This window comes from Suillus paluster, assembly GCF_016628075.1.
Source record: "Suillus paluster strain FC165 chromosome Unknown EDB91scaffold_1, whole genome shotgun sequence".
NCBI classification, from domain to species: Eukaryota; Fungi; Basidiomycota; class Agaricomycetes; order Boletales; family Suillaceae; genus Suillus; species Suillus paluster.
The window spans coordinates 658,378-671,470 of NW_024537561.1; the positions used below are offsets into that span (position 1 = coordinate 658,378).

At 48.5% G+C, this 13,093-nt stretch overlaps 6 protein-coding genes across 6 annotated transcripts; 4 read left to right on the forward strand and 2 right to left on the reverse strand.

Annotated features, from left to right (window-relative positions):
* Nucleotides 1–5: 5 nt before the first annotated feature.
* EDB91DRAFT_1040782 (glycosyltransferase family 22 protein) lies at nucleotides 6–1,964 on the forward strand (the record flags this gene model as incomplete). Its single annotated transcript, XM_041312888.1, has 6 exons — nucleotides 6–248; nucleotides 299–403; nucleotides 457–593; nucleotides 647–801; nucleotides 886–1,540; nucleotides 1,595–1,964. 6 exons carry the CDS (start codon nucleotides 6–8, stop codon nucleotides 1,962–1,964), a joined length of 1,665 nt encoding a protein of 554 aa, XP_041184245.1.
* EDB91DRAFT_13675 (uncharacterized protein) lies at nucleotides 1,841–3,260 on the reverse strand. The gene is made up of 3 exons (XM_041326184.1): nucleotides 2,299–3,260; nucleotides 2,223–2,241; nucleotides 1,841–2,170 (listed from the first exon to the last, which is right to left on the reverse strand). Exons 1-3 carry the CDS (start codon nucleotides 3,060–3,062, stop codon nucleotides 2,138–2,140), a joined length of 816 nt encoding a protein of 271 aa, XP_041184246.1. The 5' UTR covers nucleotides 3,063–3,260; the 3' UTR covers nucleotides 1,841–2,137.
* A 252-nt stretch (nucleotides 3,261–3,512) lies between these two features.
* On the forward strand, nucleotides 3,513–4,635 carry EDB91DRAFT_1076457 (uncharacterized protein; the record flags this gene model as incomplete). Its single annotated transcript, XM_041314868.1, has 4 exons — nucleotides 3,513–3,579; nucleotides 3,626–3,781; nucleotides 3,814–4,152; nucleotides 4,208–4,635. The coding sequence occupies 4 exons, from the start codon at nucleotides 3,513–3,515 to the stop codon at nucleotides 4,633–4,635; spliced, it is 990 nt and encodes a 329-aa protein (XP_041184247.1).
* Nucleotides 4,636–4,693: 58 nt separating this feature from the next.
* Nucleotides 4,694–7,446, reverse strand: EDB91DRAFT_13771 (uncharacterized protein). The gene is made up of 11 exons (XM_041326187.1): nucleotides 7,112–7,446; nucleotides 6,911–7,053; nucleotides 6,661–6,855; nucleotides 6,528–6,607; nucleotides 6,382–6,476; nucleotides 6,201–6,325; nucleotides 6,059–6,147; nucleotides 5,896–6,008; nucleotides 5,128–5,843; nucleotides 4,902–5,077; nucleotides 4,694–4,834 (listed from the first exon to the last, which is right to left on the reverse strand). Exons 1-11 carry the CDS (start codon nucleotides 7,137–7,139, stop codon nucleotides 4,753–4,755), a joined length of 1,842 nt encoding a protein of 613 aa, XP_041184248.1. The 5' UTR covers nucleotides 7,140–7,446; the 3' UTR covers nucleotides 4,694–4,752.
* A 1,641-nt stretch (nucleotides 7,447–9,087) lies between these two features.
* Nucleotides 9,088–10,511, forward strand: EDB91DRAFT_1092605 (ubiquitin-conjugating enzyme/RWD-like protein). Its single transcript, XM_041316746.1, has 8 exons — nucleotides 9,088–9,256; nucleotides 9,368–9,451; nucleotides 9,505–9,553; nucleotides 9,609–9,632; nucleotides 9,685–9,794; nucleotides 9,849–9,928; nucleotides 9,988–10,008; nucleotides 10,056–10,511. Exons 1-8 carry the CDS (start codon nucleotides 9,191–9,193, stop codon nucleotides 10,096–10,098), a joined length of 477 nt encoding a protein of 158 aa, XP_041184249.1. The 5' UTR covers nucleotides 9,088–9,190; the 3' UTR covers nucleotides 10,099–10,511.
* A 772-nt stretch (nucleotides 10,512–11,283) lies between these two features.
* On the forward strand, nucleotides 11,284–13,056 carry EDB91DRAFT_14826 (uncharacterized protein). Its single transcript, XM_041326235.1, has 2 exons — nucleotides 11,284–11,605; nucleotides 11,674–13,056. The coding sequence occupies exons 1-2, from the start codon at nucleotides 11,415–11,417 to the stop codon at nucleotides 12,950–12,952; spliced, it is 1,470 nt and encodes a 489-aa protein (XP_041184250.1). The 5' UTR covers nucleotides 11,284–11,414; the 3' UTR covers nucleotides 12,953–13,056.
* The last annotated feature ends 37 nt before the right edge of the window (nucleotides 13,057–13,093 follow it).

Sequence of the window (13,093 nt, forward strand, 5' to 3'; positions counted from 1 at the left end):
CTACTATGGCATGGTTGGCGTTAGTTCTTCGTGTCGCAATTGCTCTTAACACTCAAGGATTCTTCCAGCCGGATGAGTACTTCCAGGCATTAGAACCCGCTCACCACTATGTCTTCGGATATGGATACCTCACATGGGAGTGGGTTAGTCCAGCACCCCTTCGGAGTATCATCTACCCTGCATTGAATATACCGCCCTTTTGGCTTATAAAAACGCTGGGCCTTGATACCAAATACCCTGAGCTGCTAGTGAGCCTTGTATCTATTCCGTCATTCTCCAACTTCATTCGGAGAGTTAGATAGCGGGCCCGCGCATTGTCCATGGCTTATTGGCTGCCATTACAGATATAGCGCTCTGTGAAGTCACAAGGCAAGTTCTGAACGATGCGTTTGTGCCAACGGCGGTGGGATTTCTTAGACTTGAGCGTAATCGACGACTGAAGTCAATCTCCTGCAGTACCTTGTTTCTCTGACATCCCTATTCCACTCGTTGTCACTTTCACGGTCCATGTCAAATTCCCTTGAAACGTCATTGACAACAGCCGCATTAAGCTACTACCCCTGGGACGTTGCGCAGTCCATGCAGGTGCAGTCGTCAGTCAACCCAAACTGGCCGAGTTATTGTGACAGGATATCTCACGCATAAGGAACAGAACTAGAATGCGCATGTGCATCGCGTTCGCTGCGCTGGCATGCGCAATCAGACCTACGAATGCTATCATCTGGGTCTATATGTTCGGTCTTCTCTTCACGCGTCTCGGATTCCGCCCCCGTCACATTTTCGCCATTGTTCGCGATTGCTGTATCATTGGGTTGGTTGCGTTCGTCCATTTTTGCGGGAACCAGGTGACTCAGTGTTTTCGCAGATCTTTGACTCTTGTTACAGTCTTTGCGCTTGATTCAGCCTTTTATGGCAAGCCTACGCTAAGCCTGCTGAACTTTTTACGAGTCAATGCGTCGCCCGTGTCTTTGTTCTACGGTTCCAATCCTTGGCATTATTACGTGTCTCAGGCCCTCCCGATTCTCTGTTCCACATCCTTGCCATTCGTGCTGCATGGTATGCGCCTTGCGGTGAAGGACGACGAGGTAAAACTGAAGACGATGCTCGGGTGTATCGTTTGGACAATCACGGCATTCTCATTTGTTGGACATAAGGAGTGGCGTTTTCTCCACCCACTCCTCCCGATGTTACATGTCTTCGCGTCAAGGTCCTTAGTGGAACTGTATCATCGCAGCGCTAAAGCCGAGATCAAAGTTCCCCAGAAAAAGAGAAAGGAATCCGCAACTTTCTCACTTCCGATTCGCACTCGAGACCTCTGCCTTCTCTTATTGACCGTCCCAGCCTCGATATACGTCGTGTTCTTCCATAGCGTAGGGCAAATCAAAGTCATGTCATATTTGCGGAGCCTACCTTCCGAGAATCTGACATCCGTGGGGTTCTTGACACCTTGTCATTCGACCCCGTGGCAGGCCTACCTTCACCGGCCCGAACTCGCAGCGCCCGGGAGAATGTGGGCTCTTGGGTGTGAACCGCCACTGGGGTAAATAAACATCATTGCGATAAGTTTCGCCCGGTTTTGACGTTTTGCATTCAGACTTCAACATCCCGGTGACTACAAAGACCAGACAGACATCTTTTTCGAAGCGCCCTTTGAATATATGCGAACACATTTTCCATCGCAAGTGGATTATTCCTATCCTGCTTCGCCTTTCGCTTTATCGATACCGAACGTCACATTCGTGGAAACAATCCAAGCTGTGGAACAAAGTTCACGATCTTGGGATTTAGGCTGGCTGCATGAGTGGCCGCAGTATATAGTCCTGTTTGGCGCGCTACTGCGGGAGCCTGGTATGTTGGACCTCTTTCGGAATCTAGGTTACGAAGAGGTATGGAAGGGTGGGTTTGAGTGGGAAGGAGAGGGTCAAAGAAAAGGCGCTGTTCGAGTCTGGAAACATATCCGTTGAATGTAGACTCGTTATCTCAGTAAAAACATTCGGAAATCGTCTGTCGCACAACATTGAACATGATAATGATGAGTGTACGATTCGAGGAAGGTGGAATGTGTATTCAGAATGTGCAAGGGATCTGAGAAACTAATATGGCTATATCACGGCGTGCCAGGTCATGTCCAGATCGTCTACTTTGCATTCTGACGTTGCATGCGAGTGAGCTGTGAGGACAAAATATTAGCGTGGAAGTTGATCTAGATAGCAAAGACTGACTCTGCGGCGCTTCTTCAACCTAAAGAGACGGAGTCAATCAGTTTATCGACCCTTCTGAATGAAATATGAGACTTACTTGTGCTTCTTCATCTTCTTTCGCTTCTTGCGCTTTGTGCTATCAGCGTGGATGGTGACCCACTCCTGTGCAGACTCTTTCGCGTTGATCGCGCTGCCTTCTGCACTCTCCCCACCCAAACCAAGCCTTGCCAAAGTGTTGTGCCATGACACCATTCCTCCCACACGGTTCATGACCAACGCGTGTCCGAGCTGCCTCGCAGCATCAGCATCGGTCTCGAACGAGGATTCTGGTGGGTCATCGAATGAAGGAAATTGCTCTGACTGCAATTGAGTCTTTGGTATTTCTTCTGGCGACTGAAAAAGAGGCGTGTCTTGGGGCGCAGACTCAAAAATGGTAGATGGCGGCTGGGATAAGAGAAGCAGCGGTCTGTGCAACGAGAAAAATTGGTGGAGATTGAAATCCTGAGACGATATTGTGGGATGAACGTGGTGATTAAACTGGCTGGCAAATGCGGAATGTGATGTGAATGGCAGTGAAGGTGTGCTTCGTGATGCGTCGACTGCATTTGAGGCTGGAATCGATGGATTTTCATCTACCTTCATCTTTACGCTCCCATTCCCAGAGCTGCTGCTGCTGGTTCCGTCACTGGATGCGACGCTAGTGTTGCCATTATCAACCTTGGCTCTGCCAGAAGAAACGACAGGCTTTGGAGGTTTGGTGGAATTGAAGTACCGGCCACCGCCTGGTTTAGACGAGAAAAAAGAAGAATATGCTCTGCAGTTCGCTGCTGGCGGTTTGAAAAGACGTGGTAGGAAAGACATTAGCGTCTTTCTTCTGGCGTCTGGCCAGCAAGAGGGAGACAGCTATTGTGTACAATTCCGAGTCAGAGAAGCGTTTCAACTAAAACGGGGTTGTTGTGTGGCGCTGTAGTCTGCACGAATCGGCCGAAGCTTGGAAGCCTTGTTTTTTTTTAGTTTCCTACCTCCCACTAACACGCTTTTTCAATTAAATTTGACTGCAGAATTGATTGGTTGGTACACCAGTACTCGAGCTCAGAATTTTTGTCTGCTCAGTAGTTCGCTTTATCCGGAATGCTGTCGGCAATCGGAAGGTATACAGTCGTGAGAAAATGTGGCGCTGTGGGCAGTTGAGACATATGCTATCTCCTTGCGCGCACTACTACATAGTACACATACCAGAAGCCTTGGCGCAGTGCGCACGAAGTTCACATCTAAATTAACCTATAGCTCCAATCATTGACCAACCTCGATATGTCGGTCTCTCCCCCTGTATTGAATGTCCATACGCCCACATCTTCTTTCGCGCTTATCCATTCTTGTAGGTATTTCAATACTGACGATGCCATCTGCTAATCATCTCTCAGTCAAAGATGACACCATACAGCAATTGTATGATAAACTTTCCAGAAAGTCCAGCACGGGCTTCCATGGAAAGCGCGTCGGTCCTGGTTGGATCAAGTACAACTGGAATGACGCAGTGTGGAATATGGATGACGGTATTATTCCCTTCGCATCTGCTTGTACATTCCTGGCTAAACATCCTTAATAACAGACAGCGACTATACCATCTTTGTGTGGAGGCTGAAAGCGCCCTCCACATCCGAACAGCCCGCGACCGATATAACACCAACGCTTCACGTCCACGATCCTGCAGCCCAACTCCCAGAACCACCCGCATATTGCAACCCATCCTTTTACCTATTCAGCTCTGCGCGTGTAACTTCCCCGCGTCCTCGGTCAGCGCGGAGTGGCAAGTCCAGGGCCATTCGCCCTAATCCACCAGATGATGAAGAGCTCTCAGGGGCGGCAAAGCTCAGAAAAGATTTTGAGAGATTCCATAGCGAAAACGGTGTACGTACTGTTTTGGGCACCATCGGTCCAGTCGACAATGGTAGGCAGCTACTTGCTTAGTCTTTCATGCTCACTGAAATTCGAGATATTTGTAGTTCGCATGCTCTTAAAGAACGGTTACCGCCATGTGTACATCTCACGCAAGTTTGCGTTGAAGCATGGGTTTATTCCCGGTGACGCTGCACCAGGGCACTATGGCTATAGTGGCCTCATCAACCTCGGCAACTGGCCGATCACGTTGAAGACAGCTGCAGATTTCACTGATAATACACAAATTAACAATGGAGCACACAGTTCAAATCGCTTGCGGCCTAGCAAGTCAAAGACCATTTCTGTTCCCGTCTTCTTGTCCGAGGAGCCGCATTTTGACGTTGTGCTTGGCCGCTCGTTCTTTGAGAAACGCCAAATAAAGACTTCATCCATAGATCCTACCGAGGTCATTTGTCTTGACACCGGGGAGAAAATCGAGTGTGAGTTGGTCATACTCAAAGATGGTAGGGGTCAGATCGTCACTGTTACATAGGATTTCCGTAATTTGGACAAAAAATATGCGCATCTGCTGTACACGGTGTAATATATAGGAAACTGGACACGTCACACGTCAGGGTTTTGCTCCATCCAAGTGGGGAAGGCAGGTCCGCTATCCCATGAAAGTGTAACAGCGTCTGGGATTGAATCTATCTCTTTCACATAATGGACTCCTTCTTGAACACTCAAAATGCCTACGCCATGCCTATGGATATGAATATTCGCCACCAATCCTATCACGGACAAATGTATATCACTTACTGTTCCTCGATATGGCAAGTCATGTTTCTCAGAAGCCTACCGGCTCCTACACTTCGTCGACATAGAAGGCATCGGTACGTTCTCGGCGGCCTCCCAGATAGGAGCTGCGCTTGCAGTCGTGTCTTGCCAACTTGAGAAGCTTTATCTCGATTGTTGTGTAAATGGTTGTGTTCCAGCTGCAAATGCTTTAGATACCAAAAGTGAAATCCAATAACACAGAACATACACCCTTCCTCCAATGCATCACAGTCTTGCCATCAGGATGGCACGCGAGACAGTAAAACGGGGTACTCATGGTGTCCATTTGTGCAAGCGTTGCGGTCCGAGGATCCTGACAGCAGCTGCGAATGACATGAATGGCGAGTACTGTGGAGGACCTGAATTTTGGAGACCATGGAGAAGATCCGAGTGAATAATACGCGATGCGGGCAACTCGGTCCTTAAATGAATCATTTCTGTCTTTGTTTGAGCCCTTTGGAAAATCAAGGCTGCAGTTGTGGGCAACAGCATCGATCCAGAAGAAGAGCTGTTCGCACGCGTTGCAGACAAAGACGCTGGTTGCAAGTTGGCGCATAGTCCCAGCCGGCGCGTAGTCCTTTGGATATCCATTTGCGATGATAGCAGCGAGCTGTTGATCGACCTGTCTTCGCCAGTTCCTCGCCAGGTTAGGAAGAGCAACAAAAGCCGGTAAAAAGGAATCACGCTCTACTACGACGTGGGCAGGTGATTTGATGATGTCGTCGAAAGGTTTGAAGAGTGCAACGTCAGCGATGTGAGGTAATACGTCGACATCAGTGTTTGGAAATGATGCAGGTTCACCCAAAAAATCGTTCCATGCCTGGAAGAGAATCCTCCGTCGAGAATTATAGAGCGTTTCTTCCATGCGGATGGTTCGCATTTCTGACATATATTCTGTTAGAATTGGGCGGGCACGGCTCCAAACTGTGGGAGACCAAATCATCAATAGAACTTGCAACAAATTTATTATACCAACTTCGAGCAGTAAGAGGCCGCGAATCTCTAATTGCACGATGTTTGGATATTTTCCACCAAGAATGATAATCGATCTCAGGTTTCCACCCTTCTGCTTCTAACCACTGCTTGATACTAGAACAGGATGTCAGCGGGCGTCAAAATTGGCTCGCAGTTGATCTTACACTCGCTTCCGCCCCTCTCGTATCTGGTGTAACTCGTCAGATCGGGCCCTGTTGACTTCAGAGAGCCATGCTTTGCATGCTTCGGCATGCTTCAAGGCGGTGTCACTAGAATTATAAAACCCGCAGGCGAAATATAGCACACCTCACGAATACCACGCACAGCCTTCTTTGTATCCTCGATAACCAGCGTTTGCTCGGCACAACTCAAGCCGTTGAGCTGGAGACTAAGAGCCTCGTATTGCGAAGTTTGGATCATTTCCGTGAACCCTATCCACTATCAGTGTCAAACCGGACCGATGCGCGAAAAAGTGAGGTACTCATACGTAAGCGCAAGTCACGGAATGTGTAAGTTGGAAGAAGTTCAGTGACATTTGGACAGAGCCGAGTGATGACAGGTTTCGAAAAGGCTGCCTCCATACTGGAAAAGAACATTCAGTTTAGAGTAAAAGCATGTGACGGAACCTCGTACTTCGTCTGGATTCTCAGACACGGCCCGCAATATTTTACTCGAAACTGCCAGATGATATTATAACCAATTTCGCCACAGTTCTGTACGTTTCATGTTGGAAGACGCTGTTATGGGACAGAGGAAGATAACCCACGTGACAATGTGGATCAAATGCAAGGTATGCATACTGTGGCTCACTGAGATCTGCTGGGCAGTCGGGTAAATTCGGGATAAGGGACCGCGAGGCCCTCCAAATAAAGGCGTTCGATTTGCGCATGAGTAAATTGCGAAAGTCTTTAGAAGTACGAGCTAAATTGAGGAGGTCCAGCGGTCTCAGACACCCGAATATCTGTTGTGATGAATAATGATGAGTTGGATGTATAGGCGCAGCAAGTAAGGTTTACCTCGAAAAGAACATCCAAACTAATGGTGGGTAAGAGGGAGAGCCCCCCTTTTCTGGCCCTTGGTCTGACAGGTGGGTTGGTGACCTGAGCTTCTACTAGGGATTCAGGGCCTTGGGCATCAAGTTTGGGTCTCTTCATGATGTCTGCAACACACAGTACTACGTCAGCGGAAGGAACACGTGGCCAGGAGTGCCAACTCACGCAAGTGAAGTGGCTTTGGGGACGTCATTGACAAGAGTGTCACAGGGCCGTGGACCGCCGGGGGACAGGGCCTCCTCGGAATAGTACTCAGGGCACTCTGCAGCGTGGATTACTGAAGAACGAGAAGAACAGTCTTTTCAAGGAGACAGGAACGAGCTCAGTTGTCGGAGTATGGTGTAGTACTGGAGAGAAAGCATGGAATACGCGCTGCATGATTATATGGTGCTGATTATCATTGACGCGTGCCCTTTGTTAACTTTGGGTTAAACAGCATCTCGCTGACTAAGCAGACTTCATCTGCCGCTTTGCCGCTTGTGCCACCTACTGCCGCTATTTGAATCGTAAGTGTCTCATGCTAGTGGTAGATTGCTACCAAAACAGGGTGTACGAGCTGCAATATGTAATTAGAGGCTTTTCCCCGTGCGCGGCTTGGCTAATTCCAAGGAGGGTGGTCACTAGCACTCCGCGGACCTTTCCCGAATCCCCAAGAGTACAGTCCGTGACTCTATTAGTGGTAATAACTAGATGACCCCAGACACTTTCCTTTTGCGACAACTTACAAGACATATTTGCAACCTTGTATGTGGACTAAAAGCAACTATCATTGCAATCAGTGAGCGGAGGTGAGAGGTAACATATGTAGTAGATCAGATCCCAACAAGCCGGGTCCTATGGATTCTTCGTCCCTCTCAGATCTTTCTCCACTTTGATCACATCGAGTGAACCAGCTCCCGGACATGGTGAGTGCTAGCACAGTGTGTAACCTGGTATGCGGATAGCCGCACTGCATACAAGGAGGGTAAAGGTGACGACCCGCCAAGATCACGACTAGTGTGCCCTCGCCGTTGTCGATATAGCAGAGCTGTCGACTATGTCATGCGTCTCCGTGGCGCTGTTTAATGTCCTAGCGCCAGGTAATAATGCCATTCGCGGCCAAGGAGCTGAACGTGTGTGAGATTATCTGAATCTCAAGGTCCACGGGTAAGTGCCGAGCTCATCGAAGGCTGGAAGCTCAATCATCCACCTTTTTAAACAGTTGTACCCAGCAGATCAGCTTTGTGCTATTGCACCTAGGCATGATAATAGATGGAGTGTAATCTCTCGGATGATCCCTGGAAAAGGTCGCACGATCGTTGTCTGAATCTTCTTCCGCCAACGTCGTAGAGCGGGTAAAACTCTACTGCTGCATCCGCGGGCGCTTTCATGATACTGTGGATATTAATGACATAAAATAACGTCACCATGAGGGAGTTATTAGAGAAATGCAGAGTTAAACCGGAGACTCGTCCCAAGCCCGGGCCAGCAACTTCCGCTTAGGAGAATGGGTGACATCTTCCATGCGGGAAGCGCGTTATATCCAGAAGCTGGGTGCACTGCACAGTGGCACAGACTTTGGGAACATCAGTAATCGAGAAATGTCAACATGTAAGACTGAGAAAAAGTTCGATCTGTGCAACAGGTCTGACACGTGTGATAGGGTAACTATGGTTTAGAAGTTTTAGACCAGTTAAGATGATCTATCACCCCTCTTTCAGCAGCATTACTTTAAGGCTATTGCAAACTCACGGGCGGCCTGTGAATCACAATCGTGCCCCATAAAATGAAATTTGCGCATCCCTTTTTGCGGTCTGCGCGTACGCCTTCCGATAATCCAATTCGCTCCTGCAGGTGCCGGGGGTGGATCGCGCCCAGTCCGTGTACACGGTCCAGAGTGCTGATTTGAGGTATCAATTGAACCTTGAGCATCATATCGTGATCGACCTTTCGACAAAATAGTCCCTCATTCTGTTTTGGATCTTTCGAAATTGATGCAACCTTTGAGATTTGTAACCGTCAAAAGCGCCGCTATGGCGTTTGTAGAGTCATATGAATTGATTTCCTGCCTAGGTTGAGGGCTACGTAGTGGAAGAGCCGCATGTCGGTTGGTTCCAAGGGTCAACGTGCTGTTCACGATCGGAGCGTGTATATGACTAAGCAGAACGCCCTCATCGACCTTGCCTCTGTTCCTTCGAGAAGCTGTTTGTTGTGACTCATTGTCCCGTCGACGGTTGTCCATACCATAATTCTCGCCTGCTTACCATGTCTGGGATCTGTAGACCACGTCTTGCTGAGGAGCGCAAGCAATGGAGAAAGGACCATCCCTTCGTAAGTCCCCCAGCGGCTGTACTCCTTGCATTTGTCTGAATGAAGCGCTTTCATTTGGACTCCTTATCTCGCGCCGCTTGCTCAAATGCAATATTTCGCTCAATATTATAGGGATTCTACGCGAAGCCAGTGAAAGCTGCAGATGGCTCCATGAACCTCATGGAATGGGAAGTGGGCATTCCTGGAAAAGCCGGAGTAAGTCACAATATTCGCAAACTGTGCGCGCCATTTGCTGATTAGTACGCCAGACACCTTGGGAAGGTGGTCTTTTCAAGCTTACCATGACCTTTCCTGAAGGTGACTCATCCTTTATGTTTCCGGGTTGCCGCCACCCGCTAATCGTTCTGTGTAGATTATCCATCTAAACCACCGAAATGTACGTAGAATCGCATGTTGCATTCACTTAAATATGAGTGTATGGCGTGTAGGTAAATTCACGCCCCCTTTGTTTCATCCAAACGTCTATCCGTCAGGAACCGTTTGTCTTTCTATCCTTGACGAAGAAAAGTCATGGAAACCAGCAATCACCATCAAACAAGTTCGTGGAGTATTTGTGCTCATGGCATCAATCTGAGCTTTGTGCATTTTCTAGATTCTCCTAGGTATCCAAGATCTTTTGGATGACCCGAATGTAAACGATCCAGCGCAAAGCGACGCATACACGATGTTTAAGTACGTTTTTTTCTCTGGCCTCAATTGCATCAGAACATCGCAGTTTATCTCTCCCAAAGAAACGACAAAGTTGCCTATGAGTAAGTCGTCGCGAGGTATCTCCGAAACACCAGCTGACCATCCACAGGCGAAGAATCCGGCAGCAAGCCCGGGACAACATACCAAAATAATGCAACGACCATGTATTTGTAGTTGTCTTCGGAATGAGAATATCAGAAAAACAACTCGGTGGCAATGTTCGCATTGTGGTTCTGACCTTTTCAGCTTCCTATCTTTACTGGTCATGTCGCTAAATTACATGTGCGTTCAAGGCTGGCTTGGAAGAAATTAACACGTATAAAACTGTCGATTGACAGCCAATGGTGTAGGTGGCTTGAAAGTGAGTAGTCAAGGGTAGGGACGCCTGCCTAATATTTACTATCGGTTACGGTCTATTCGTGATGAGCCTCCATTTCGTGAGTCACACTTTTGGGCATGGAAACGTGATGGCTTGTCACATGGTGTAACGGTATGTCACGAAATTCACCGCGAAAAAGCGTGACTCACGAAATGACGGTCCATCACGAATAGATCGTAAGGGATAATATGGCTCCAGCTTCCAAGAGGTCGTTCGCCTCTGTGTCTTCTCTCGAGCCGTCGGTCCCTTTCTGCTTGCCTTTTGTCATGGATTGATCCGAAGCATCAGTTGGTACTTCTCCAGCGCTGCCGACGGATAAGAAGTTTCCTGCACCTCGAATACCACGCCCTCTGAAGTTTGTTGGGTATCATGACTCCTCTACGACTCGGCTGGCTTCGCATTTAACGATTTCCGCCTTTCTTTGATCAAGGCCCCCCTTCCGTTTCTTCATCGTCAGCAGTAGTACTGTCCTGACACATGCCCTCCACATCTCCTGGTTAGAAACAATGAGCCATTGGTGTGATTAAGACTGGCACTTTCGCTTTAAGCTTATGTACCTGTCTTCATCTGGTCTTGGTTCTGGATCATTGAGTCATCTACACATTCTATCAGCAGCATCCCACAAGGTCCGTCAGGAGTCACTGGCGGGACCCGAATTCACTCGATATACATATACCTACTATTGATTCATCCACACCACCGTCCGACCGGAAATATGATTCAGACCTTGAGAGTATCAGTCGAACTGTAGACTGGATCCGTAAGCTGATATTGAACGCAAGTAGCACGCATACGTCGACGAGACTTCTCACTGAGGCCACTGCCATAATTTCTACTATTCGCTTCGTCTCCAAGCAGCTCGGCGCCTAACCGCTCCCAATTGTGTATCACGCTGCAGTGGCGGCGGCCTTGGACACCTTTATGTAAATTGTATTGGAGCGAGCCCGTCACTGTTCTGTTTATATTTTCACTCCCACATGTTGAGCGCTCAGCTTTAATTGTTGTCTTCAACTGACGCGTATCTGCTGTCCATGGAAATACTGCCAGGTACTATTTTACTTTACAGCTCTCCAATTCGTTCATTGCTCAATGGCCTCCGTTCAAGATGTTCCCCTACACTTGCTAGGGCATGATTCGGAGTGTGAGAAGCAGATCTGTATCATCGGAGCAGGAGCGGGAGGTCTTGCTGCTCTGAAAGTCATATCAGATTCTGCCTACTTCAAGTCAGGGAAATGGTCTGTCATCGCGTATGACACCCGGACAAATGTTGGAGGAATATGGTGAGTTCACAAGAGTTCGCACTCCAGAATAATTATTTGAACCATTACTGAGGCGTTATCTTGTCCAGGCTGCCTGCTCCGCCGGTTGCCGATGCCTACAATGCTCCCTTGACGGCTCTCTACGATTCTCTAACCACGAATTTACCCCATCCTATAATGGCATATACCAGCTACTCCTTTCCACCTGAGACTCCTTTGTTTCCGCCAGCACATGTGGTGCAGACGTACCTCGAGTCGTATGCTGCACACTTCAATCTTATGTCCCTCATCAGGTTCAACACCACGGTGTTAGATGCACGATGGGAATCAACGCAGTGGACAGTAACCCTTTCGGATGGCGGACACTTTGCATATGACCACCTGATCATCGCAAATGGACACTATCATTTACCCCGCATACCAGAAGTGTCAGGGTTGGCAGACTGGATGAAGCATGGAAGAGCCTCTCACTCTGCATGGTATAGAAAACCTAATTATCTTGGGGACAAAATACTTGTCGTTGGAAACGGACCCAGCGGTCAGGACATCGCTGCTGAGATGTGCACTGTTACTCCGGTGGTTGTTCATGCTGTCACTGTGCCTGACGCAGCAACAAATGACACTGGCAACCTCGTTCGGAGAGGTCGACCTGTTGAATTCAAGGATAACGGACAAGTAGTTTTTAACGATGGTACTGTGGAGAACAATATCGACCATTGTATTTTGGCCACCGGATTCCACATGCATTTTCCCTTTTTGGAGGGAGCATCCATGATCAACAAGAATATTCCACCAGACTTCCCTCCACTACCTTCTGGCGAGCTTTTCAACTCAACCTATCACGTGTTTCCCCTTGCAAAGCATTTATTTCCGCTCCAAACTCAATATCCTATCACGTCCGTCGCTTTTATGGGCCTCATCATCAAGGTCGCACCGTTTCCGTTGATGGAGGCTCAAGCGCATGCGATTGTGCGAGCGTTTGCGGATCCTTCGTCTCTAGATCCTGTCGCAGAAGCAGTCGATATCATTTCTCGTTCTGAAAAAATCAAGCGTGCTGGTGCTTCGACACCTCTAGACATCGCCAAAGCCTGGTTCCGATTCGATAGGGCTGACCAATGGAATTATCGAGACGAATTGTATCAATTCGCGCAGGCCACGGGGCCCCTCATCAAAGCCACAGAATGGGAGAAGGAATTGTACGATTTGAAGGTAGAACTGAGATCAGCATGGGAAGATCTGGAGAAGTCAGGGGAGTCGGGGGAGTGGTTGAGAGATGTCGGCAAGAATGGGGATCAGGATTGGGTAGCGTTGATGTATCGTGTAGCGGATTATGCCAAAACTCGAAATAATCCGTTGGGAAGATTGTGATCGCAGCGCAGTGCGACACGCTTCTCATGCACGCAGTAATAGTATTAGCTCAACTAGCTTCACATACTAGGACTGTCATGCAGAAACATACTATCAGCCTCCGGCCCGCCGGGCAGCACGACCCTGTCGGAGGAGCACTTG

Coding starts and splice junctions, on each gene's coding strand:
- EDB91DRAFT_1092605 (XM_041316746.1), top strand. CDS start 9,191: ATGTCTGGGATCTGTAGACCACGTCTTGCTGAGGAGCGCAAGCAATGG. Junction 9,257..9,367: donor GGAGAAAGGACCATCCCTTC/GTAAGTCCCCCA, acceptor TCAATATTATAG/GGATTCTACGCGAAGCCAGT. Junction 9,452..9,504: donor GCATTCCTGGAAAAGCCGGA/GTAAGTCACAAT, acceptor TTAGTACGCCAG/ACACCTTGGGAAGGTGGTCT.
- EDB91DRAFT_13771 (XM_041326187.1), bottom strand. CDS start 7,139: ATGACGTCCCCAAAGCCACTTCACTTGC. Junction 6,608..6,660: donor CATTTGATCCACATTGTCAC/GTGGGTTATCTT, acceptor TGAAACGTACAG/AACTGTGGCGAAATTGGTTA. Junction 6,148..6,200: donor CTGTGCGTGGTATTCGTGAG/GTGTGCTATATT, acceptor ACCGCCTTGAAG/CATGCCGAAGCATGCAAAGC.
- EDB91DRAFT_13675 (XM_041326184.1), bottom strand. CDS start 3,062: ATGTCTTTCCTACCACGTCTTTTCAAACCGCCAGCAGCGAACTGCAGA.
- EDB91DRAFT_14826 (XM_041326235.1), top strand. CDS start 11,415: ATGGCCTCCGTTCAAGATGTTCCCCTACACTTGCTAGGGCATGATTCG. Junction 11,606..11,673: donor ACAAATGTTGGAGGAATATG/GTGAGTTCACAA, acceptor TATCTTGTCCAG/GCTGCCTGCTCCGCCGGTTG.